Source organism: Palaemon carinicauda, chromosome 7 (assembly GCF_036898095.1).
Source record: "Palaemon carinicauda isolate YSFRI2023 chromosome 7, ASM3689809v2, whole genome shotgun sequence".
Classification (NCBI taxonomy): domain Eukaryota; kingdom Metazoa; phylum Arthropoda; class Malacostraca; order Decapoda; family Palaemonidae; genus Palaemon; species Palaemon carinicauda.
The window spans coordinates 60,306,005-60,330,280 of record NC_090731.1 but is presented as its reverse complement, the minus strand read 5'-3'; the positions used below and the strand labels follow the sequence as shown (position 1 = coordinate 60,330,280).

The window sequence follows — 24,276 nt, the reverse complement described above, 5'->3', positions numbered from 1 at the left end:
ATTGGAGAAGCAAGTCAGTGTTCGCGTCATTTTACTTGAAAGATGTCCAGTCTCTTTACAAGAACTGCTACACACTGGGACCATTCGTAGCAGCGAGTGCAGTAGTGGGTGAGGGCTCAACCACTACAATTCCCTAATTCCATACCCTTTTAATCTTTCTCTTGAAATGTTTTTATTGTTGTTTTTTGGGTTGTCCGGAAGGCTAAGAAGCCTTTCGCATCCTGGTTGATTTGGCGGGTGGTCAAAGTCATTTCTTGAGAGCGCCTAGATTAGGGGTTTTGATGAGGTCCTGTTGTATGGGTTGCAACCCTTGATACTTCAGATCCTAGGGGTCGATCAGCATCCTAAGAGGATCGCGAGGCTCCGTAAGGAAGACGTACTTAAAAGGCAGAGAAATTGTTCAAGTCGACTTCCTTACCAGGTACCTATTTATTTTGTTTTTGTTATTTTGATAACTTCTAAAATGAAATAAAAACTCTTAGCTCATAAAAGTGTAAACATATATTGCTGGTCTCTACCCACCCCCCTGGGTGTGAATCAGCTATATAATCACCGGCTAAGTTAAATATTGAAAAATTTTATTTTGATAATAAAATAAATTTTTGAATATACTTACCCGGTGATTATAAATTAAAGGACCCTCCCTTCCTCCCCAATAGAGACGCAGTGGGACGAGGAGAAAATTGAGTCTTTGTTTACATTGAGTACTGGGTATCTGGACGACAGATGGCGCTGTTGGGCACACCCGCAACCTGTGTAGCGATCGCTGGCGAGTTTTTACCGTAGAGTTGTCTGTCGGGCAACAGAGTTGCAGCTATATAATCACCGGGTAAGTATATTCAAAAATTTATTTTATTATCAAAATAACATATTTGTCTTTTATTGGATCCCCTTAATATTAAGGGTTGGTTTAGATATATAGATATATTCTTTATTCCTATATCTATTCATGTAATATGTTAATATTTTATATTAAATATTTTGTTACATTTTATATGGGATTCAGTGGCTATTGCATTCCCATTCAAGCCCTTGACAGAATAGTAAGATCTCCCTCTACGGGCGTGTATACTTTTGGTTTTATACCAAAGAATCAAAGTAACGGGGGATTTTGAGGAGGGAGAAGTCTAATTTGAAAGGGATCTCTGGTAGTGGTATCACTCGCCCCAGTTTTAATACCTACACCCTTAAGGGGTGAGCGAGCTGGATATATTCCTAGCATTCCATGCAACTTTTTTCTCTGGTATATTTAGCAGTATTTATACCTTTGAAATGGTGCTTTAAGAAGCATTTCACGGAGCGACACAGGTTGAGCCCAGAAATAGATTTTTCCTTCGTCAAAATCCCTTTCTAGTGCTAAATTAGAAAGGGGAGAAGTAAAGTCAAGCGGTGAAGGGAAGCGATAGGCGTAACGTGGCGCTTACCGTCTTGTAAGGGGGGGGGGGGGGGGCCAGTACTTAACGACACCTCAAAGTAACGGGGGATTTTGAGGAGGGAGAAGTCTAATTGGAAAGGGATCTCTGGTAGTGGTATCACTCGCCCCAGTTTTAATACCTACACCCTTTAGGGGTGAGCGAGCTGGATATATTCCTAGCATTCCATGCAACTTTTTTCTCTGGTATATTTAGCAGTATTTATACCTTTGAAATGGTGCTTTAAGAAGCATTTCACGGAGCGACACAGGTTGAGCCCAGAAATAGATTTTTCCTTCGTCAAAATCCCTTTCTAGTGCTAAATTAGAAAGGGGAGAAGTAAAGTCAAGCGGTGAAGGGAAGCGATAGGCGTAACGTGGCGCTTACCGTCTTGTAAGGGGGGGGGGGGGGGGCAGTACTTAACGACACCTCAAAGTAACAGGGGATTTTGAGGAGGGAGAAGTCTAATTGGAAAGGGATCTCTGGTAGTGGTATCACTCGCCCCAGTTTTAATACCTACACCCTTTAGGGGTGAGCGAGCTGGATATATTCCTAGCATTCCATGCAACGTTTTTCTCTGGTATATTTAGCAGTATTTATACCTTTGAAATGGTGCTTTAAGAAGCATTTCACGGAGCGACACAGGTTGAGCCCAGAAATAGATTTTTCCTTCGTCAAAATCCCTTTCTAGTGCTAAATTAGAAAGGGGAGAAGTAAAGTCAAGAGGCGAAGGGAAGCGATAGGCGTAACGTGGCGCTTACCGTCTTGTAAGACCCGAGCAGAAGTCCCCTCGAGCGTTTTCTGTTGACGATCCCCAGAACGCTCGCCCTCGCAGTAGGTATCTCGAGGTAAAAGTGTTTTCTAACATTAAGTGATGGCGCGCATCAGGCGCGAAGCTGAAAACAAAATATTAGAATCCTTCTTGACAGTTAATGAGCATTCAAATGTTCTTACCTCTTAAAAAGAGCTGAACTTGATGGCGCGTGCCAAGCAGCTGAGCATGATGGCACTCGCCAGGTGGCTGAGCATGGCGCCTCGGGCCAAGCTGAAGGTGATGTTTCGCGCCAAGCTGAGCGTGACAACAACAGAGCGTTGGTCATCAAGCGTTCAGCAAGGCTAGCTACTAACGCTGCTGTAAGAGTTTGACACGATGTTTGTATCTTAGTACAACTTCTTGGTTTCTTTTGTTCGATGATCTACCGTTCTAGACGCGATCGGCATAGTTCCGAGCATCTGAATCGTGAGCGTTTTTTAATCGCAAGCGTTATTGTTCTGAAAGTCACGTGGCGCCGAGCATCAAGAGCTTGCATGACGTCAAGTAGAACTTGATGTCTACATGATCATGAGCGTTTAGCGTTGGAACATTGTTATGCCAGGCGCTATATTAAGAAATAAATATTAACTAGAAAGATATTATGTTCTCAGACCAAGGCCTGCTTGAACTAATTCTTGGTTGGGAGAGCTAGAATTAAACCTCTAAAGCATTGAGGTCAGAATTCAGAACCTTAAGGAGTTGACTCCTAGGAAACAAGACATCTACCTAGGTTAGAGACTTGTAGGAGGAAGGGAGTGACTTTCAGAAACTCATGAGAGTTTTTTCTGAAGTGTTTCCATTTTATTTTGTACCTGCTGCTCCTCGTTCCGCCTTCAGAGTTTTTCGCTAAGGAAGATGGCAAGGGAGTCTCTGTTTATTATTTTATTATTATTACTAGCCAAGCTACAACCCTAGTTGGAAAAGCAAGATGCTATAAGGCTAAGGGCTCCAATAAGGAAAGGTGGCTCAGTAAGGAGAGGAAATAAGGAAATAAATAAATGAGGAGAATAAATTAACAATAAATCATTCTGAGAAAAGTAACAAAGTCAAAAAGACAGTGCTGATAGGGCAGTGCTTTAGCGTGTCCTCAATGCAGCATAAAGAACCTAACTGCAGATGTTGGTGCCGCAACACGTTCAGCTACAACAGCAGGAAGTGCATTAGGACTTTTGTAAGAGAAGGCAGTGTCCCTTTTTTGCTGTATACAGGATGTCAGAAGTTGGCAAAGCTTTAGTTCAGACTGATAAGGTGTTAAGGTACAGGCACCGCCGCTTCCGCCAGACTGTTTTCCGTCTGCTGAAGTGCGGAGCATGATGTAAGCGATGAGGAAGGCGAGTTGGCAATCAAAGTTTTGTACACCAGTGTCACCTAATGTTGATCCTAGTTGGACTATGCTGCTGGCATGAAGCAGCGGGTCTCATCTGTTATGCAGTCTTATCAGCCTGCTATTAGCAAAGTGATGGTTCGTCATGATTTTTTTCAGGACGCGTTGTCGCACAGGCGGCCTACCAGCAAGCTAAAATGTTGAACAAGGTGATAAGGCTTCTACAGTATATCCCATCGAGTGTCTGCTTCTCTTGATACCAGACATCAAACGGCCAAGCGTGTCATCGAGGGTTTACCTTCCAAGCGCGGCGACGATCGCTAGGCAGCTAAGCGCGACTTTGGTCGTCAAGCTGAACATGATGTCGGGCGTCAAGCTGAATGTGACGTCGGGTGTCAAGGTGAACGTGATGTCGAACGTTGAGCTGAACGTGACGTCGACCAACAAGCTCGTGACGTCGAACGTCAAACAAAATGTGACTTCCAACGTCAGTCACATACTGTTCAAGCTGCGTCCAGAGGACAAAGCTTCTCTATGGAGACTCATAAGACTATGCTTGCAGCAGTAAAGAAGGTCCACTGGGTGATCTCTGTAGATCTCCAGAATGCTTACTTCTACTTCCCCATCCATCCGAACTTCAAGCTACTGGAAGGTTCGTGTATGGGAGGAAGTTGTCTAGTTTTGAGTTCTTTGTTTCAGGCTAAGCACCACATCTCAAATAGAGGGTGCGTCTGTGAGGACATATCGTTGTGTCCTATCCTTACAGTGAACCCTCGTTTATCGCGGTAGATAGGTTCCAGTCGCGGCCGCGATAGGTGAAAATCCGCGAAGTAGTGACACCATATTTACCTATTTATTCAACATGTATATTCAGACTTTTAAAACCTTCCCTTGTACGTAGTACTGTTAACAAACTACCCTTTAATGTACAGAACACTTAATGCATGTACTACAGTACCCTAAACTAAAACAGGCACAAATATTAAAGGTGATTTTATATCATGCATTTCCTAAACATGCTAAAAAGCACGATAAAAAATGGCAACCAATGTTTTGTTTACATTTATCTCTGATCATAATGTAGAAACAAACTGGAGGTAGAGCTTTGCTTATTACCCAGACATATTTCCCATACTTTTCCCTTAGAACTACATCACATCTTCCTACTTTAGATATATAGATATATATATATATATATATATATATATATATATATATATAATATATATATATATGTGTGTGTGTGTATATATATATATATATATATATATATATATATATATATATATATATATATATATATATATATATATATATATATTTATATGTATACACATATACATACATATATACATAAATACATGCATACATATATATATATATATATATATATATATATATATATATATATATATATATATATATATATATATATATATATTACTGTATATATATGGGTTATGGAAAAAATCCGCGAAGTGGTGAATCCGCGATGGTCGAACCGCGAAGTAGCGAGGGTTCACTGTAGACCTCTGGAAGGAAGTATTCCAGTTTCGGGCCTTAGGCTTCGACCTCACCACCGCCCCTCTAGTCTTCACAAAGATCATGATGAATGTGGCAGGCATGCTCCACTCAAGAGGCATCAGAGCCTCCTTGTACTTGGATGATTGACTACTAAGAGCCCTCTCACTCATTCGCTGTCTGGAGGATTTGCGTCTGATAATGAGTCTGTCAGAGGAGCTAGGACTTCTGGTAAATTCAGAGATCAATTGATCCCTTCTCAGAAGATTCTTTATTTGGGGATGGAGATTCACAGTCTGACTTTTCAGGTTTTTCCATCACCTGCAAGAATACAGCTAGCTCTCCTAAGGCTTTGTGCCTTTCTAAAGAAGGAGTTTTGTTCACTGAGGGAGTGGATGAGTCTCCTGGGAACCCTCTCTTCACTGGAACAATTTGTGTGTCTGGGGAAAGTAAATTTACGACCCCCTTCAGTTCCATCTCAATTGCCATTGGAACAAAGAGGACAGCCTCGACAAGAAGAGCATTCCTCTTACGGAACCAATAAAGAGTTCCTTCGTTGGTGGAACAACATAAACAGGTTCCAGGAAGGTCTCTCTTTGGAATAAAAGAGCCCAGACCATGTGTTGTTTTCCGACGCCTCGGACTCGGGGTGGGGAGCAACACTAGGAAAGTCAGAGATTTCGGGTCTGTGGACAAAACAACAGCAAAGTCTCCACATCAATCAAAAGGAGCTGTTAGCAGACCTGTTGGCTCTCTAGGGGTTCGAGAAGCTAGTACTTAACAAAGTAATACAAATCAATACAGACAATACCACAGCTTTGGCCTACATAGCGAAACAAGGGGAACGCATTCGAGGCCGCTCTACGAGATAGCAAGAACTCTCCTCGTTTGGGCACATCAAAGAAAGATATCCCTGTTGACAAGATTCATTCAAGGGGAAAAGAATGTGAGGGCAGACAGTCTCAGCAGGAGGAATCAGGTTCTCCCTACAAAGTGGACACTGCATCTAGATGTATGCAAGAATCTTTGGCGGATTTTGGGCCGCCCTCTTATAGATCTATTCGCAACTTCAAAAACCAAAAGACTAGAGAATTATTGCTCCCCAGTTCCGGATCTCGAAGCGTCACACATAGACGCGTTCCTGATGGACTGGTCACACCTAGATGTGTTCGCTTTCCCTCCATTCAAAGTGCTCTACAAAGTACTACAAAAGTTTGTGTCTCACGAGGGAACCAGATTGACGTTAATAGCCCCCTTCTGGCCGTAAAGAGGTTGGTTCACAGAGGTACTGGAATGGATGGTGGATGTTTCAAGAAGCTTGCCATTGAGAATAGGTCTTCTCAGACAACCCCACTTGGCAAGAAACCATCTAAACCTCCAAGCTCTACGTCTGACTGCCTTCAGACTATTGAAAAACTCGCAAGATCCAGAGGGTTTTCGAAGGTAGCAGCCAAGGCTACTGCTAGAGCAAGAAGAACTTCTACTATCAGGGTGTACCAATCCAAGTGGGAAGTTTTTAGAGCATGGTGTAATGCTAACTCAGTTTCTTCATCCAGTACCTCTATAGCTCAAATTGCCGATTTCTTTTTAGAGCTTAGAAGAAGGCACAATTTCTCCTCCTCAACCATTAAAGGGTACAGGAGTATGTTAGTAGCGGTCTTCAGGCATAGACATTTAGACCTCTCGAATAACAAGGACCTTCAGGATCTCCTTAGATCTTTTGAAACCTCCAAAAAACGTCAACAGGATTCACCAGCCTGGAATTTAGATGTGGTTTTGAAATTTCTTGTGAGTGACAGATTCGAACCTTTGAACTCTGCTTCTTTTAAAGATCTGACTTTAAAGACTTTATTTTAGCAAGCTTAGCAACAGCCAAAAGGGTCAGTGAAGTTCATGCTTTTAGAAAAAACATTGGCTTTAGAAACGGCAAAGCTATATGCTCCCTGCAGCTTGAATTTCTAGCCAAGAACGAACGTCCTTCTCACCCATGGCCAAAATCTTTTGAAATTGCTAACCTCTCTGATTTTGTGGGTGAGGAGCTGGAGAAGGTTCTTTGTCCTGTTGGAGCACTAAGGTTCTATTTAGACAGGACTAAAGGTTTAAGAGGCAATTCAGAAGCTCTTTGGTGTGCAGTCAAAAAGCCTGCTTTTCCTTTGTCTAAAAATGCCTTATCATATTTCTTAAGACTTTTGATTAATGAAACTCACACAAACTGTAGTGAGGCAGACCTTAAGCTCCTGAAAGTTAAGACTCATGATGTTAGAGCTGTGGCAACTTCTGTGGCTTTTAAACAAAATCGTTCTCTGCAAAGTATAATGGATACAACATTTTGGAGAAGTAAATCTGTATTCGCATCACATTATTTAAAACTTGTCCAGACTCTTTATGAGGACTGCTACACTTTGGGTCCATTCGTAGCAGCGAATACAGTAGTAGGTGAAGGATCTACCACTACACTCCCTTAATCCCTAGTACCCTTTTCCCCTCTTATATTTTTATGATTGGAGGAAATTGTTAGACAATCTTCCGCAATCTTTGACTTAGTCAGGTAGTTATTTGTTCCTTGAGAGCTCCCGGAACAAAGGTATTAGTTGAGGTCCTGTCAGCCTAGAGGTTATTCACCGTTTGACAGCTCCTAGAGTTCTTCAGCCCCCTGGGTGGATTGCTGGTTCTCAAAGGACAGCAGACTTATTAATGCAGAGAACCATTGAAGTCGGCTTCCTTAATAGGTACGAACCCTTAAGCTAGTTTTGTTTTAAAATCTTAAGTGAAATTCAATTAATGTTGCTGTCTCTGACCCGCCACCAAGGGGGTCAATCAGCTATTATTATATAACCAGCGGGTAAGTTTAAATGTTTAAAAATTGTATTTTCATAATAAAATAAATTTTTGAACATACTTACCCGCTGGTTATACAACTTGAAATCCCCCCCTTCCTCCCCTCTAGAGACCTATGGGCATGAAAAATCTGATACTAGGAGGGATAGTTCAACCTAGCTCCGTGGTGGCGCTAGTGTATACCTGGCATATCTATGCGATTGCTGCGAGTTTTGAATTTCTGCTGGACAGAAGAATAAAGCTATTATTATATAACCAGCGGGTAAGTATGTTCAAAAATTTATTTTATGATGAAAATATCATGTTTATACAGTAGTCAGTAGTATATTTGCAGTATAGGATATACTGCAGATGGAAAACTATTGTATATATTATATTAGTAGTTATCTTCCAATATATCTTGGGTATCCGTGCCCAGGTGTTTTCTGAGACCAATCCTATATTGAAAGAATAGAATTTCTTCAATATTCTAATTAGAAATCAGTTTACGTTTTACCTTACAATATTAAATAAATTAAAGGGCCGGTGGTAGTACACTTTCTATCCTTAAAGGTTAGAACCCTTATCCTTGAGTTTCCCTGATCTGGAAACTCTATGATTTTAATATTGGAAGGGAAGGCCACAGCAAATGGGCTGGGTAGGATGCACAAATATATGTCTTTTATATTTCCTAGTCCAGTTGGCGTCATGCCGGCTGGACCGTGCCGTCAGATGCTAGCCATAATGGCAGCACACTGGCTGAACTACAATATATAATTATACTGTAGTCGTTATTTTGGAATATAGTATATACTGCTAACAGAAAACTATAGTATGATTATACAGTAGTTAATTTCTAACATATCTTGGGTACCCTTGTGCGGGCTTCTGCTGAGACTGTTCCTATATTGAAGGAATAGAATTCCTTTAATACTCTGATTAGAAATCAGTCATCCTTACCCCACAGTGTTAAATATTAAAAAGGAGCAGTGGCATTGTACACTTTTTCTACCCATAGGGGTTAGAACCCTTTGGTTAGAGTTGCCTTGATAAAGGAATCTCTTTACAGTTAATACTGAGGGGAGGTAACAGCATTTGCTTGCAAGGGATACACAAGTATGTCTCTCCCACTATCCCTTTCTAGCTTACTATCCTAAGCTATTTTAGTTAAACGAGGACTTTTACATATTGCTTATCAGTGAGATAATCAATTGTATACTCTTTCGGCTTTTCTTTCTTTACAGGAGGAACCCCAGATGACATGTGTTGCAGTCTTCTGCAATATTAAGAGTAAGTACTTTTACGGTCATAATACATGCAGGTTTCATGCTCCCTGCAATATTTCCGAATCCCTGCATTATTGGAACCCCTAAGTTTGCAATATCTGTCGGACCTTAGTGTCCGAGGGTTTTGATAATCACAAGTCGTTGGAGTCTAGGGATCAGCTCGTAAGAAACTATGCAATTGGGTAAGAGGGTTCCAGAAGATCCCTCCGGGACCATACCTGCCTAATGATAGGATGCGTAGCTTACTATTTCCGAAAGCAAGTAGGGAAATAGTGGTGCCCCAGGCACGATTTGCACCTCCCTGCTTCCAGATAGCCTTTGGGACAGAGCGCAGGAATCCCCCACGGGAAGAGGTGGACAATGTCATGTCGGAATTGCTTTCGTCGGTGCCGGCTCTAGAGCCGTTAACCTCGACATCTTCATCTTCTACCCCTCTATTAGACAAAATGGACCAGTTACTGGCCCATATGAAGGGTCTACTGGAAAAATTTTGCAAACAATTTGAAAAGGAGGAAGCGAAACTCAAGTTGGAGCTCTGTGAAGCTCCACTTGTCGCTCCCCAAGGGTCATACAAACGACCCAGAGACCAAGACCTTCCAACATGCTCCAAAACCAATCTCTGGAGGTATGCGGAGCTTATGCCCATTTTAGATGGCTAACTCTACATCTCGGTGAAGATGGGTGCTGTTCCTGTAAATGAAATCCAGTTTTGGCCAAGCTTCAACGCTTTCCCTAATTGCTTCATTCGACTGAAGCATGAACCAACATCAGGAAAAGAAACGGAACCGAAGGTGGTCATGATTCTTGACCATGATAAGGCACAGGCTATCTTGTTAAGTAGCCTGAGAAAGGAGGGTTGCTCGGTGTCGAAAGTGTTCACAGTAAGTAACAGACACCCTACCTTTCTTGCTCCTGCTTTAATATCATTCCCCTTTATGTGGAAGGCATTTAAATCTGTTGCCAAGTCATTGGAGGCAGGCAAACCATTTCCTGCACTCGAGGAGTGCAAGCCCGAAGGAATGTTGTTAGCTGACGTTAAAAGAACAATAGCAACAGCGTGGGCAACTTTTCATTATGTTTACGAAAGTTTCAAACTCCGCCCACAGGTAACCAGACATCTGTTTCTGTGTAATGAACACTGGCTAGCCCCTCACATACAGAGGAGGGGTAAACCAAAGGTGAAATGATCGCCTCTATAACTGTATATTTTGTTTGAGAACATGTTCTCAAAAACCTGACAGACTTGATAGGCCAGGAAGAAGAAGAACACTCTTATGTCCCGTGCGGGCATTAAGATATTATCTCCGCAGAACAGAGTTTTCTGAGAGTTAATTGCGGAAGCACATTCTCAAGCTAACGACGCTGTGTTTCCTTTACTGAGAGTGAAAGCGCACGAAGTTCGAGCGGTAGCCACTCCTCTCGCTTTTCCACACAACTAGTTGCTATCTGCTATCCTGCAAAGTACCCTTTGGAAGGTCTAAATATGTGTTTGCTACGCATTATTTGAAAGAAATCGAAACAGTGTTTTAAGATTGTAAGTCTCTCGGTCCACTTTCGGTAGCTGGCATGGTATTGGGAGGAACGACATAGAGGTTGCTCCCTCTGTTAGCCTATTTGTTCCGTAACTGGAATACAAACCACGCTATTTAATAGGGGTATTACTTTTGGCGTAGCTGAAATGGCGAGCCATTAATTTTTAACGAGGGTTTTCTACCCACAGCTGGGGTAGGGGAGGGTAGCTTGCTACCCACCCACCCCCCCCTCTCACACACCTGTGCTTGAGCTCACTTTGCTTTCGGCTCAGATGGTAGTCGGACGTGTCCGCTTTCATCCTCGCCTTCATTTGGTAGCCATTTAATGCATTTTTTTTCTTTTTCTTTTTATAGTTCTGTTTGTGAAGTTGGCCTCTGCGATTATGCACACCTGCCTTGGGTATCCTGACCGCCCCTGTGGAACATTCATGTCGGCGGTCAAGACTGATCCTCACGCCCTTTGTCCTTCTTGTAGGGGCCAACGGTGTGATAGTAATAACAGGTGTGGTGAGTGTAGGGAGTGGTCTACCTCCCAGTGGGAGAGGTTTTCGCGACGATGGAAGAAGAAGGCCAAACGGGATATTTCTCCTTTGAAGGTTTTTTCGGAAGGAGAAAAACCCAAGGCCTCTTCTTCCGTTGCCCAAACCTCCTCCGAAGCTCCCACTCGGTAGGTCTCTTTCGAGAGACTGTCGAGTGGTAGCGTAGACCGATGTACTGTTTACCAAACTCGGGGCTCGAGAGATGACGTTGCTTCCCCTAGCGAAGCAGGTCCATCTCTCCCCCCGGGGGAGGATTGTCACTAACCCCCCTTTTTCAGCTTTGGTCCTCCTTGGGGCTTACTGGTTCGCCCTCCAAGGAGGTTTTACTTGACTACATCCGATTGGGTGCCGCTGTCAAGCAATCGCCGTCATCGACAGAGGTTGATCCTCTGTCTCTTGTCGACGTTGTGGTGTCAGAGGTATCCAATGCGGTATCACCCATCACCTCTGCCTCTTTAAACCCTACGGTAGCTGACGGCTTAGTTTCTCCCGTTCCTGTTCAACTTACAAGGGAGAAACTAAGTCCAACAGTCTCTCTCGCTAGTGTTTTTTCCCCTCGGGGGAGTTCACTTACAGAGACTCCTCTTCGGGGGACTGCAGAAGGTCAGCTCGCTGACCCTATGGCCCCCAGAGGGCGCATTCGTCGGCCTCTTCGCCAGAGAGGCCTTCCTTCACCTGCGGTGAGGAAGCGCCTCTTTGGTTCAACATCTTCGATGCAGTCCCCCGCAGAGGAGCCTCGACAACAATCACTGATCACTGTTCCTGCATTGGTCCTGGACCTTTCTGCAGATCGTTCGCAATCTCCTTCCGTGGAAGGTCGTCCATTTAAAGGACACGTTGACCTTCCAACCGACATACCTGCCGTCACCCTTCTTGTTTTAACCTAGCAAGGTTTCATCTGAGCACGCCAAGGCGCCCCACACAGATACGCGCTATGCGCCAATGAAACCTGACGAGCACGCTCTAGTAGCTCGTCAGGCCCTATCAACAAACCCTAACACAGGGCATTAAGGGCGTATGCGCCAACACGCACATACGTCCCAACAGGAGCACAGTTTCACTACGCGCTATGCACACACTCACATACGCGCCCACGTTCTCCTGCACGCCAGGCCTTGTCTGAACCTAAGCCTACGCGCCCACGCCCAGCTGCGCGCCAACTCTCACCTGCGCGCCGTCAACCTCCTGCGCGCCAGCGCTCACGCCCAGCAGTTAACTCTCCTGCGCACCAACGATCGACTGATCTGGGCGCTACTGGGAAGTCAACTTGACTGACTTCTCCCACGCGCCAGCTCTCGCCATCGCCCGCACGCATCCGCGAGGATGCGCACCCCGCGCGCACTCGCCCATCCTCTCCTACAGATTCGCGCCCACATTCTGAGGCACGCCCACGAGCAGCACAGATTTCAACTGCGTGCCCGCGCGCTAGGGGTCTTTTTCCTGCGCGTGCGCCCCCTACGACTGGTACGGGCACGCGCGAACTCTTGCCCGCACGTGCGTGCGCGCCAACAGTCTCCCGCATGTGCGCCATCATTCGCCCACGCGCACGCCCGCAGTCTCCCGCATGCACCAACAGTCTCCCGCACGCACCAGCAGTCTCCCGCACGCGATTCTCGGTGTTCTCCCTCGCGCGAGCACCATTACTTTACCTCGCGCGAGCGTCAATATCCTTCCGCGCGCGGGCTGCTGAACTACGCACGGCAAGGTCACCATTGCCTCATTCCCTCCCCGCAAGCGCATACCAGCGCGCATTGTGGGAGAAGGGAAACATCTAGAGGGGTCCAGGATCCCAAAGCCTTTTCAGGCGAACCCATCAATGATGAGAACTCCTCCCAGGGATCCTTCAATTCCTGTCCCTTCAAGGGGTATGTCTGTCAGCCAACAGCCCTGGTTCGGTGCACTAATCAGAGCCGTAACGCAGGCGTTCAAGCCTGTCTTCTCTGAATTAGGGCACAGATCCATGGTGCTTCTACCATTGAAGAGAAAAAGAGGAGTTCCAGACGCGGTAACTTCTCCAAGGGCAAAACTGACTCCACGCAATCCTTCGAAGCAGGTTCCTTCTTTCCCCCAGACTCTCTCCTTCCCTTTCGGACGAAGATTTCCTGTCCTCAGGGGAATTACGCGAGGAGAGACTTTCCCCCATCGCACCAATGAGGGAAACCTCCTCGTGCCGAGATGTCTTGTCAGGCGGGGACTGAAAGGAACATGCCGTCCTCGTCAATGTTGGAGTCCTACATCCTTCCCAGGAAGGAATCTAAGGACTAAAACATTGCCGAAGTCCTCTACTAGGACTAGGATGGAGCCAGCTAGCCACTCGGAGAACGTCTGCGATTCTCCCCAAGAAGAGCCTTTGGGGACAGGAGGCTTCGCTGCAAGTCCTACATCAGGAGGAGACCAGCAAGAGTCAGAACATGCGTTTTGGCAAGTTCTGACTCTAATGAGGGCTTTCAACAGGTTTTCCGACCCAGAGATCCCTCCTCGAGAGGGCAAGGACACGGTCTTGGACTGTGTCTTTGATACTCGGAAACCCTTCAAGACCAGTACAGCACTGCCCTGGTCTCAAGGGGTTAAGAGTACCAGGGACAAGATCTCTCTACAGCTCTCCGAGATGTCCTCCTCCGACCGTTCCATTGCCACCAACAAGCTCCTCCCACCTCCTCGCGTACAGCAGAGGAGGTACTTCGAGATCCTTAAGGAGCCTTGTTTAGCTTTTCCTCTTCACCACTCAGAAGAGCTTACCAGGGGAGTCCCTCTTGAGAAACTCTCTAACCGGCAGGTCTCATTCTCGGCAACCAAGATCCTTAACCAGAAGAAAGTGGCGAAGTGTGCTATGCAAGCCACTTCATGGCTCGATATCTGGTTGGGGACCTTAGGTATCCTGATACGTTCTGAGGATTTCTCCAAAGAACGTACCAGGAAAACTATGGAGACCTTTCTTCTCTCAGGTACTCGCACAATCGAGTTTCTGGCCCACCAAGTCTCGAACTTGTGGGCAAATACAATTCTGAAACGTTGGGATGCAGTAGCTGAGAGATTCCATCAGAAGGTCCCTAGCACCGAGATCAATAGGCTCAGACATTCCTCTCTAGAGGGATCCATCTTGTTTGAGCCTGAGGATGTGGAACATGCCGCTGAGAGGTGGAGAAAGTCTCATCAAGACTCCCTTCTTTATAGGGCTTTAATATCTAAGCCCTATAAGCCTCCAGCACCACAGCAGTCCCATCCAGTCAAGACCGCTGAAATGACGACAGCAGTGAAGGCTGTGGTGTCTAAGCCCTTTCCTGTCAAGGAAAGGAAAGGCAAAAAGTCCTCCATGGGAGGCAAGAATCCTAGAGGGAGCAGCCGAGCCCGCAAACGCTAGGATAGGCAAGGGGAATGCCTACAAAGTTGCTCAAACAGGTGGAAGCAACTCGGGGCCGATTCCTGGACAATCTCCGTGATCAGTCTAGGATATCGCGTCCCATTCATAACATCTCTACCTCCCCTGACGACGAATCCAGTGTCATTGAGCTCCCTTGCCATGGGATCAGCAAGGGGGCAAGCCCTTCGGGCAGAAGTCCAGACCCTGTTGAAGAAGGGGGCTCTCCAAGAGGTCCTCGACGAATCTCCAGGCTTCTCCCGCGCGCGGGCCCCGATATTCTCCCGCGCGCGGGCCCCCATATTCTCCCGCGCGCGGGCCCCCATATTCTCCCGCGCGTGGGCCCCCATATTCTCCCGCGCGCGGGCCCCCATATTCTCCCGCGCGCGGGCCCCCATATTCTCCCGCGCGCGGGCCCCCACATCCTCCCGCGCGCGGGCCCCCACATCCTCCCGCGCGCGGGCCCCCACATCCTCCCGCGCGCGGGCCCCCATATCCTCCCGCGCGCGGGCCCCCATATCCTCCCGCGCGCGGCCCCCGATATCCTCCCGCGCGCGGCCCCCGATATCCTCCCGCGCGCGGGCTCCCGATATCCTCCCGCGCGCGGGCCCCCGATATCCTCCCGCGCGCGGGGCCCCCGATATCCTCCCGCGCGCGGGGCCCCCCGATATCCTCCCGCCGCGCGGCCCCCCGATATCCTCCCGCCGCGCGGCCCCCCGATATCCTCCCGCCGCGCGGCCCCCCCGATATCCTCCCGCCGCGCGGCCCCCCCGATATCCTCCCGCCGCGCGGCCCCCCCGATATCCTCCCGCCGCGCGGCCCCCCCGATATCCTCCCGCCGCGCGGCCCCCCGATATCCTCCCGCCGCGCGGCCCCCCCGATATCCTCCCGCCGCGCGGCCCCCCCGATATCCTCCCGCCGCGCGGCCCCCCCGATATCCTCCCGCCGCGCGGCCCCCCCGATATCCTCCCGCCGCGCGGCCCCCCGATATCCTCCCGCCGCGCGGCCCCCCCGATATCCTCCCGCCGCGCGGCCCCCCCGATATCCTCCCGCCGCGCGGCCCCCCCGATATCCTCCCGCCGCGCGGCCCCCCCGATATCCTCCCGCCGCGCGGCCCCCCCGATATCCTCCCGCCGCGCGGGCCCCCGATATCCTCCCGCGCGCGGGCCCCCATATCCTCCCGCGCGCGAGGCTACTGAATGACGTACGGCAAGGTTGCCATTGCCTCATTCCCCTCCCCGCAAGCGCATACCACCACGCATTGTGGGGCAAGGGAAACTTCCAGAGGGGTCCAGGATCCCAAAGCTACCACAGGTGAACCCACCAATGGTAGTGACTCCTCCCAGGGATCTTTCAATCCCTTTCCCTTCAAAGGGTATGTCTGACAGCACGTCTGTCAGCCAACAGCCCTGGTTCGGTGCCCTGATCAGAGCCGTAGCTCAGGCTTTCTAGCCCGTCCTCTCTGAATTGGAACACAGAACCATGGCTTCTTCTACCCCTTTGAAGAGAAAGAGAGGAGTTCCAGACGCGGTCACTTCCCTGAGGGCGAAACTGATTCCCCACAGACCTTTAAGGCAGGTTCCTTCTTTTCATCAGACTGCCTCTCCTTCCTTTTTGGACGAAGATTTCCCGTCCCCAAGGGAATCACACGAAGAGAGACTTTTCCCCATCGCACCAATGGGGGAAACCTCTCTTCGCGCTGAGGGGTCTACTCAGTCGGGGATTGAAAGGAACATGCCACCCTCGTCAATGTTGGAGTCTTATATCCTTCCTAGGAAGAAATCTAAGGACTCCAAAACATTGCCAAAGTCCTCTACTAGGACTAGGATGGAGCCAGCTAGCCACTCAGGGAATGTCCGCGTCTCTCCCCAAGAAGAGCCTTCGGGGATAGAAGGAGACTTCGCTGCAAGTCCTATAGCAGGAGGAGAGCAGCAAGAGTCAGAACATGCATTTTGGCAAGTTTTGACTCTAATGAGGGCTCTCAATGGGTTTTCCGACCCAGAGATCCCTCCTCGAGAGGGCAAAGACACGGTCTTGGACCGTGACTTTGGTACTCAGAAACCCTCTAAGACCAGTACAGCCCTGCCTTGGTTTCAGGGGGTTAAGAGTACCAAGGACAAGATCTCACAACAGCTCTCCGAGATGTCCTCCTCCAACCGTTCCGGTGCCACCAACAAGCTCCTCCCATCTCCTCGCGTACAGCAGAGGAGGTACTTCGAGATCCTGGAGGAGCATTGTTTAGCTCTTTCTCTGCACCACTCGCTGGAAGAGCTAACCAGGGGAGTCCCTCTTGAGAGATTCTCTAACCGGCAGGTCACATTCTCGGCAGCCGAGATCCTCAACCAGTAGAAAGTTGCGAAGTGTGCTATGCAAGCCACTTCATGGCTCGATATCTGGTTGGGGACCTTAGGTTTCCTGATACGTTCTGAGGACTTCTCCAAGGAATGTACCAGGAAAGCTATGGAAACCTTCCTTCTCTCAGGTACTCGCACGATCGAGTTTCTGGCCCACCAAGTCTCGAACTTGTGGGCAAATACCATCCTGAAACGTCATGATGCAGTAGCTGAGAGATTCCATCAGAAGGTCCCTAGTGCCGAGATCAATAGGCTCAGACATTCCTCCCTAGAGGGATCCGTCATGTTTGAGCCTGAGGATGTGGAACATGCCGCTGAGAGGTGGAGGAAGTCTCATGAAGACTCCCTTCTTCATAGGGTTTTAACATCCAAGCCCTATAAGCCTCCAGCACCACAGCAGTCCCGTCTAGTGAAGACCGCTACGACGACAACAGCAGCGAAGATCGTGCTGTCTAAGCCCTTTCCTGTCAAAGAAAGGAAAGGTAAAAAGTCCTCCAGGGGAGGCAAGAATCCTAGAGGGAGCAGCCGAGGCTGCAAACGCTAGAATAGGCAGTCCCCCTGCATTTCCACCAGTGGGGGGATGCCTACAAAGTGGCTCAAACAGGTGGAAGCAACTCGGGGCTGATTCCCGGACAATCTCCGTGATCAGTCTAGGATATCGCGTCCCATTCATAACATCTCTACCTCCCCTGACAACGAATCCCGTGTCATTGAACTCCCTTGCCATGGGATCAGCAAGGGGGCAAGCCTTTCGGGCAGAAGTCCAGACCCTGTTGAAGAAGAGTGCTCTCTAAGAGGTCCTCGATGGATCCCCAGGCTTTTTCAGTCCACTTTCTTGTAAAGAAGGCATCTGGAGGCGGGAGACCAGTCATCGACCTCTCAGCTCTGAACAAGTTTGTCAAACAAACTCCATTTAGCATGGAGACGGCGGACACGGTCAGATAGCAGTAAGACCGCAAGACTTCATATGCACACTGGACCTAAAGGACGCGTACTTCCAGATCCCAGTCCATCCGTCTTCAAGGAAGTACTTAAGATTCAGCCTAGACAACAGAAAATACTAGTTTAAGGTGCTGTGCTTAGATCTTTCCACAGCACCACAAGTCTTCACCAGAGTGATCACCCTAGTATCATCTTGGGCACACAGGATTGGCATCCGTCTCCTCCGTTATCTGGATGGCTGGTTAATCCTAGCAGACTTGGTGTCAACCCTCCTTCAACACCGAGACAAACTTCTGAGACTTTGCCAAAAGCTGGGGATCATGGTAAATCTCGAGAATTCCTCACTGCTTCCCACTCAAAGACTGGTATACTTAGGCATGATCAAAGACACCACTCTCCACAAAGCCTTCCCATCAGACGACAGGATAGCAAGGCAGAGGAAGGTCGAAAGACCTTTTCTCAGACGATAAGAACTTCCAGCCCAATTGTGGTTACGTCTCCTCGGTCACCTTTCATCGCTGGCCCGTCTAGTTCCCAATGGTCGCCTCAGGATGAGATCCCTCCAGTGGCGACTCAAGTCCCGGTGGAATTAAGCGTACGATTCCCCGGACATCCATATCCCCATGGGACCTGCGGAACTGACGGATCTCCAGTGGTGGGTGGACAAGATCTTCTTGTCCTCCCCCCAGATTTGGTGCTGTTTTCGGACCCTTCAAAAAAAGGGTAGGGGCCCACATGCTGCACCACACAACCTCAGGCCTCTGGTCAGAGTCAGAAAAGTACCTCAACATATATCTCCTAGAGATGAAGGCCGTCTTTCTAGCCCTTCAACAGTTCCAACAGTACCTGGCAAGTCACTCTATGGTAGTGATGAGCGACAACACCACAGTAGTGGGCTACATCAATAAACAAGGAGGTACTTTTTCACAGCAACTATCCCATCTAGCAGTAGAGATACTGAGATGGGCCGAAATCCACTCGATACCACTATCGGCACGCTTCATTCCGGGCAAAAGGAATGTGCCCTGCCGACAACCTGAGCAGAGCATCTCAGATAATGAGTACCGAGTGGTCTTTGGATCATCTAGTAGCCAACGAAGTCCTGACTTTGTGGGGTTCTCCAACTGTGAACCTCTTCGCAACGGCCCTGAACTTCAGGCTCCCGCTGTACAGTTCCCTAGTCCCAGACCCCAAGGCTCTCTGGCAAGATGCTTTCCAAGAACGGTGGGACAACATCAACGTTTACCCAAGGCTCTCTGGCAAGATGCTTTCCAAGAACGGTGGGACAACATCGACGTTTACCCAAGGCTCTCTGGCAAGATGCTTTCCAAGAACGGTGGGACAACATCGACGTTTACGCCTTTCCCCCGTTCTGTCTGATTTAGAGGGCACTCAACAAGACCAGAATATCGGTCAATCTTTCAATGACCCTCATAGCTCCGCTATGGCATCACGCAGAATGGTTCCCGGACCTTCTGCAACTCGTAACGGAGCCACCAAGAGAACTCCCTCCACGACACAATCTACTCAAACAACCACATGCCAACATCTTCCATAAAGCTGTAAGTACACTATGGCTTCACGCCTGGAGACTATCCAGCATCTCCTCTCTGAGAGAGGATTTTCGCAACAAGTTGCCATCAGGATGTCTGGACACCTGCGAAAGTCTTCATCAGCAGTCTACCAGGCAAAGTGGAAAGTCTTCTGTGGTTGGTGTCGTGGAAGGGGTATCTCTCCACTCGATGCCACTATTCCAACAATAGCGGAGTTCCTTATGTATTTGCGTGAAGAAATGCGCCCTTTAGTCTCGGCAGTTAAAGGCTATCCCTCAGCCTTAAGTCTCGCCTTCATGCTGAAAGGAATTGACATTTCCTCATTGCTAGAACTTTCTCTACTCATACGTAGTTATGAACTTACCTGCCCTCGGTCTGAAGTGAGGCCTCCCCCGTGGAACTTGGTTCGAGTTCTCAGGTCTCTTGAGAGACCTCCTTGTGAACCATTTTGCCAGGCATCAGATCGCCACCTAACCTGGAAGACGGTGTTTCTGCTAGCTTTGGCCTTGGCTAAGCGAGTTAGCGAACTTCATGGTCTCTCGTATGACATCGCCCATTCAAGGGGATGGGGGGGGGGGAGGTAACGTTCAGCTTCGTCCCTGAGTTTATTGCTAAGGTTCAGAATCCAGGAGTAGCGGATCCTCGATTCGACTCCTTCCGGATTTCTAGTCTCCGTACTGTAACAGATGACCCAGACCATCTCTTACTATGCCCAGTAAGGAGTTTGAGGCTGTACCTCAAAAGAACAGCCGGAGCCCGTCCTCGTGTGCCAGTACTATTCGTCAGCACAGGAAGGACTAAGAGGAAGGTCACCAAGAATACCATCTCTGCATGGATTCGCCGAGTCATTGACCTGGCACTGAATCCAGACCCTCCTCTGTCACATCACCCCAGAGCACATGATGTCAGGGGCATAGCTACGTCCCTGGCCTTCAGAAGAAATTTTTCAGTGACGCATGTTCTTCAAGCTGGGGTTTGGAAACGTCAAACAACGTTCACATCCCACTACCTGCAAGACGTGACCCACAGGAGACTCGATACGTTCTCTATCGGTCCTGTGGTGGCTGCACAACAGCTGGTTTGAAACCTCAAGCTCCTTATTGGACAAGTAGCAGAAGGTTGATGGCATTGGTACCCGGTTTTAGTCTGCATGAATGAAAAGGTCTGACTGGCCCTTATTCTTTTCTTCATCATCCCCTCTCTTGGGGAAAGCAGAATCTTGGGTTCTCTGCATAGCTGACCTCAAACTACTGCAGGTAAACCATGCTCCCTTGTGTTCCTAGTATTGAGATTAATACTTCAGAACAACTTTCCAGGACGAGTCACACTTCTTCATACCTTCACACACAGCTTGTGTAGGCCGCAGACCTTGCGTAGCAAGGTTTTAGTGAGGTGCGGGGACTCCTTATTTCTTGGGTGCTTACACACTCAAATAAGGAGCCCCCGGGCAAAGCCAAAAGCCATACTGGCTGGGACGTCCACCCTTCCTAATGGGTGAGTCACCCCTATTAAATAGCATGGTTTGTATTCCAGTTCCGGAACAAATGACAAATTCGTAGATAATTTTTATTTTTCCTAACTATACAAACCTTAGCTATTTAACCAAACTTGCCCGCCAGCCCTATCCTCCTTGAAGTCCTACCTCCAAGCAAAGTGAGCTCAAGCACAGGTGTGTGAGAGGGGGTGTTAGCAAGCTACCCTCCCCTACCCCTGCTAACTAGAGGTGTGGGTAGTAAACCCTCGTTAAAAATTAATGGCTCGTCATTTTAGCTATGCTGAAAGTAATACCCCTATCAAATAGCTAAGGTTTGTATAGTTAGGAAAAATACAAATTATTTACGAATTTGTCATATTTCTGCAATTGTTTATGAACATATTTTTACAGATACTTTTTAAAATCAATTTGACCTCCTGACCTTCTGATTCTTCATAGCTAGAGCCATTGAGATTCTTGGATTCCTGAGTCACTATAAGTCTAATTTCCAGAAAACCTTAACTCAATCAATCTTCTTTATTAAATGAGGATTGGTGTGTCTGATACTTGGTTAGAGCTATACTGTATTGTAAGGGTTAACTAATGAGTTTGTATAAAATTTTTCTTTTTTTGGAAAGTAAATATTGCAGACTTGCACTTAAATTGTTTTTTTTTTTTTTTTTTTTTTTTTATACCTAAATACTAAAATGTATATTCTTATGTATTCAAAAGTGAATGTTTTAAAATCTAGGAGGTAGGTAATGGTAGGGGTTATTGTGCTGATGAGAAATTATCAAGGATTTTTTTTTTGGGGGGGGGGGGGGGGGGCAAGCTGGAGGTGAGCATTTATGGTTTTATTTTCTGTACCGATTACCCTCTTTTCCTATGCCATTGGACATTAACTATTTTCTTTATTCAATTTTATTAAATTCCTAACAGCTATTTTTCTTATTGCAGATAATTCCTAAATTCAAGGCTGCCATTGTAAAATTTGATATTGCTTATCCATATGGCAAGAAGCACGATGAGTATACAAGGTTATCAGCAGCTGGTAGGGGTTCTCCTGATCTCTTGGTAGCAGAAGTAGGAATCAAGGATTATGGCGATAATGAGAACATGGACCTTGCTGAAAGGTTTGGCGTGGTAAAAGATGACTTTCCTGTCGTCAAGCTATTTATTGCAGGGAAAGAAGACCCAATAGATTTTGATGGAGAATTCAATGAAGAAAACTTGAAAATGTTTATCAGGCGTCATTCTGAGATTTATATCGGTTTAGAAGGATGTCTTGAAGTTTTTGACCGGATTGCTGACAAGTTTATGGTTTCTAATAATGTTAAAGAGAGAAGAGAACTATTGAGAAAAGCAGAAGATGAGTGGGATAAGATAAAAAGTCCATCTGACAGGCCAATTGCTGAAAGTTACGTTAAAGTTATGAGGAGGGTGCTAGAAAAGGGTAATGAATTTATCACCACAGAAACAACGAGAGTAAATGGTTTGATGGGTGGTAAACTAGCCAAGGAAAAGAAAGATGAACTGCAGGGAAAGCTTAATATACTGAAATCCTTTGTGAGAGATGAATTGTGAATAACTTAGCCCTTCTCACTATAAACATTTGTGTTTTGATTCATGACGCATACTGTAGTTTCAACTGGGGGAAATTTGAATGAGCATTGCTCTTGATTTCTTGCACAATGTTTCAATTCCAAAGATTTCTGTTACTCTACTTTTAAGTAATCTATAGTTTTTATTTATTATGAATGTTTTGATTAAATATAGTATCACTCAAATATCAAATTTTAAATTACTGTATAGTGATGTTGAAACCTAAGACCAGGTAAATAGGTTTGAGTTTCAGGACCAAATAATCGTGGCACAAAAATTTATGCAATGCATGTTTTTATTAATATATTGTAACCTGGATATTTATTTTGTGAAGTAGGTTACACATTCAGTATGCAATGTGTAAGGTGAAGTGAAGTATATAGGTTGACCCTAATTAATATTTATTTTTGTTAGGTTCATCATCTGCTATAGGAAGATTTAGTACAGCATTTTTCAAACCTAATATTAGACATTTAGTGTATATTTAAGTACCAAAGATTAGAAATATTTATAGAATGTGGCCTTTGTCTTGGAGAGGTTTTCAAATCAGGTTGTTAATTTCAGCCCTTTTTATAATGGTTTTATTGTTGGAAGCATGTTTTTTTATAGGTTGTACAAAAGCAGGAAACTTACAATTCTACATTTTAGAGTTAGATCAATTGCGTTGTGTACTCTTAAGTATCTTTCAACGCAAAATGGATAATGCTAGTAAAATTTTTACGTTTAAAGTAAAACTGTTGCCTCATTAGATTCTATTACTTTGATATAGAAGGCTGATTTTGCTAAAAAGATCTTGCTCTTCCAATATAAGTAGCCATTTTCTGTTCCGTTAAATTGATAGTGTTATATTTTGCTACATTATTAATGTTCATTTACTATATATTCCTTTCTACTTTCTATTCTGAATCATCCAGTATGTCAGTTGTCTGTTTATTCAACAATTTTTAGTTGTTGATTGGTGCTTGTGTGAATATCCTAGTTTACTTGAAATTACATTGGAATTCTGGAATCCATGCAAGTGCTTCATTTTACAAGTGGCATCTTCAAGCTCTTCTGCTTAACTATTCCTATACCTTAACATGACAAATTTAAGTGGCACTCATATACATATGCATTTGGTTTGTCAAGGTCATAGAACTTTGATATGACCTGAAATAAAAAAAGACATTTATCTTATTATAGACTTAAAATTATGAGCAATGTTATAATCTGGCTTATGATACCATCAGGGTCTCAAATATATGTTCTCATTGTAAATTTATTCTCTCAAAGTTTGTCCTTGCTGTAAAAGTCCCAAATGTTAAAGTCAGCATGTACTGCATCTCCTGACATTTAACCAGTCTTGAAAGATCTTGGAATCTTAGTGAGTAGTCATCATCTTTAGTTTTTCTTGTTCTTTCATTCTCTTTCTTGGAAAATATTTCTTGTCCTCTAAATTTATTTTCCTTTTTTAAAATGCATTTCTTCTGATACTGCTGTATTTACAGTATATGTCATATCAGGAAACAACCTTTACATCCTTAAATTCACCTCCAGATATTGTGGTCATCTCTTATATACACTACCATTCTAAAATTAAAACTTTGAATATATATATATATATGTATATATATATATATATATATATATATATATATATATATATATATATATATATATGTATATATATATATATATATGTATATATATATATATATATATATATATATATATATATATGTATATATATATATATATATATATATATA

At 45.9% G+C, this 24,276-nt stretch overlaps 1 protein-coding gene across 1 annotated transcript in view; it reads left to right on the top strand.

Moving 5' to 3' along the window:
* Window positions 1-23,622, top strand: part of wbl (endoplasmic reticulum protein 29-like protein wbl) — a 61,495-nt gene extending 37,873 nt beyond the window's left edge. The window contains exon 2 of the mRNA XM_068376692.1: window positions 21,884-23,622. Coding sequence (XP_068232793.1) covers window positions 21,884-22,510 — 627 coding nt within the window. The 3' untranslated portion in view covers window positions 22,511-23,622. The remainder of the gene's footprint in view (window positions 1-21,883) is intronic.
* Window positions 23,623-24,276: the final 654 nt, after the last annotated feature.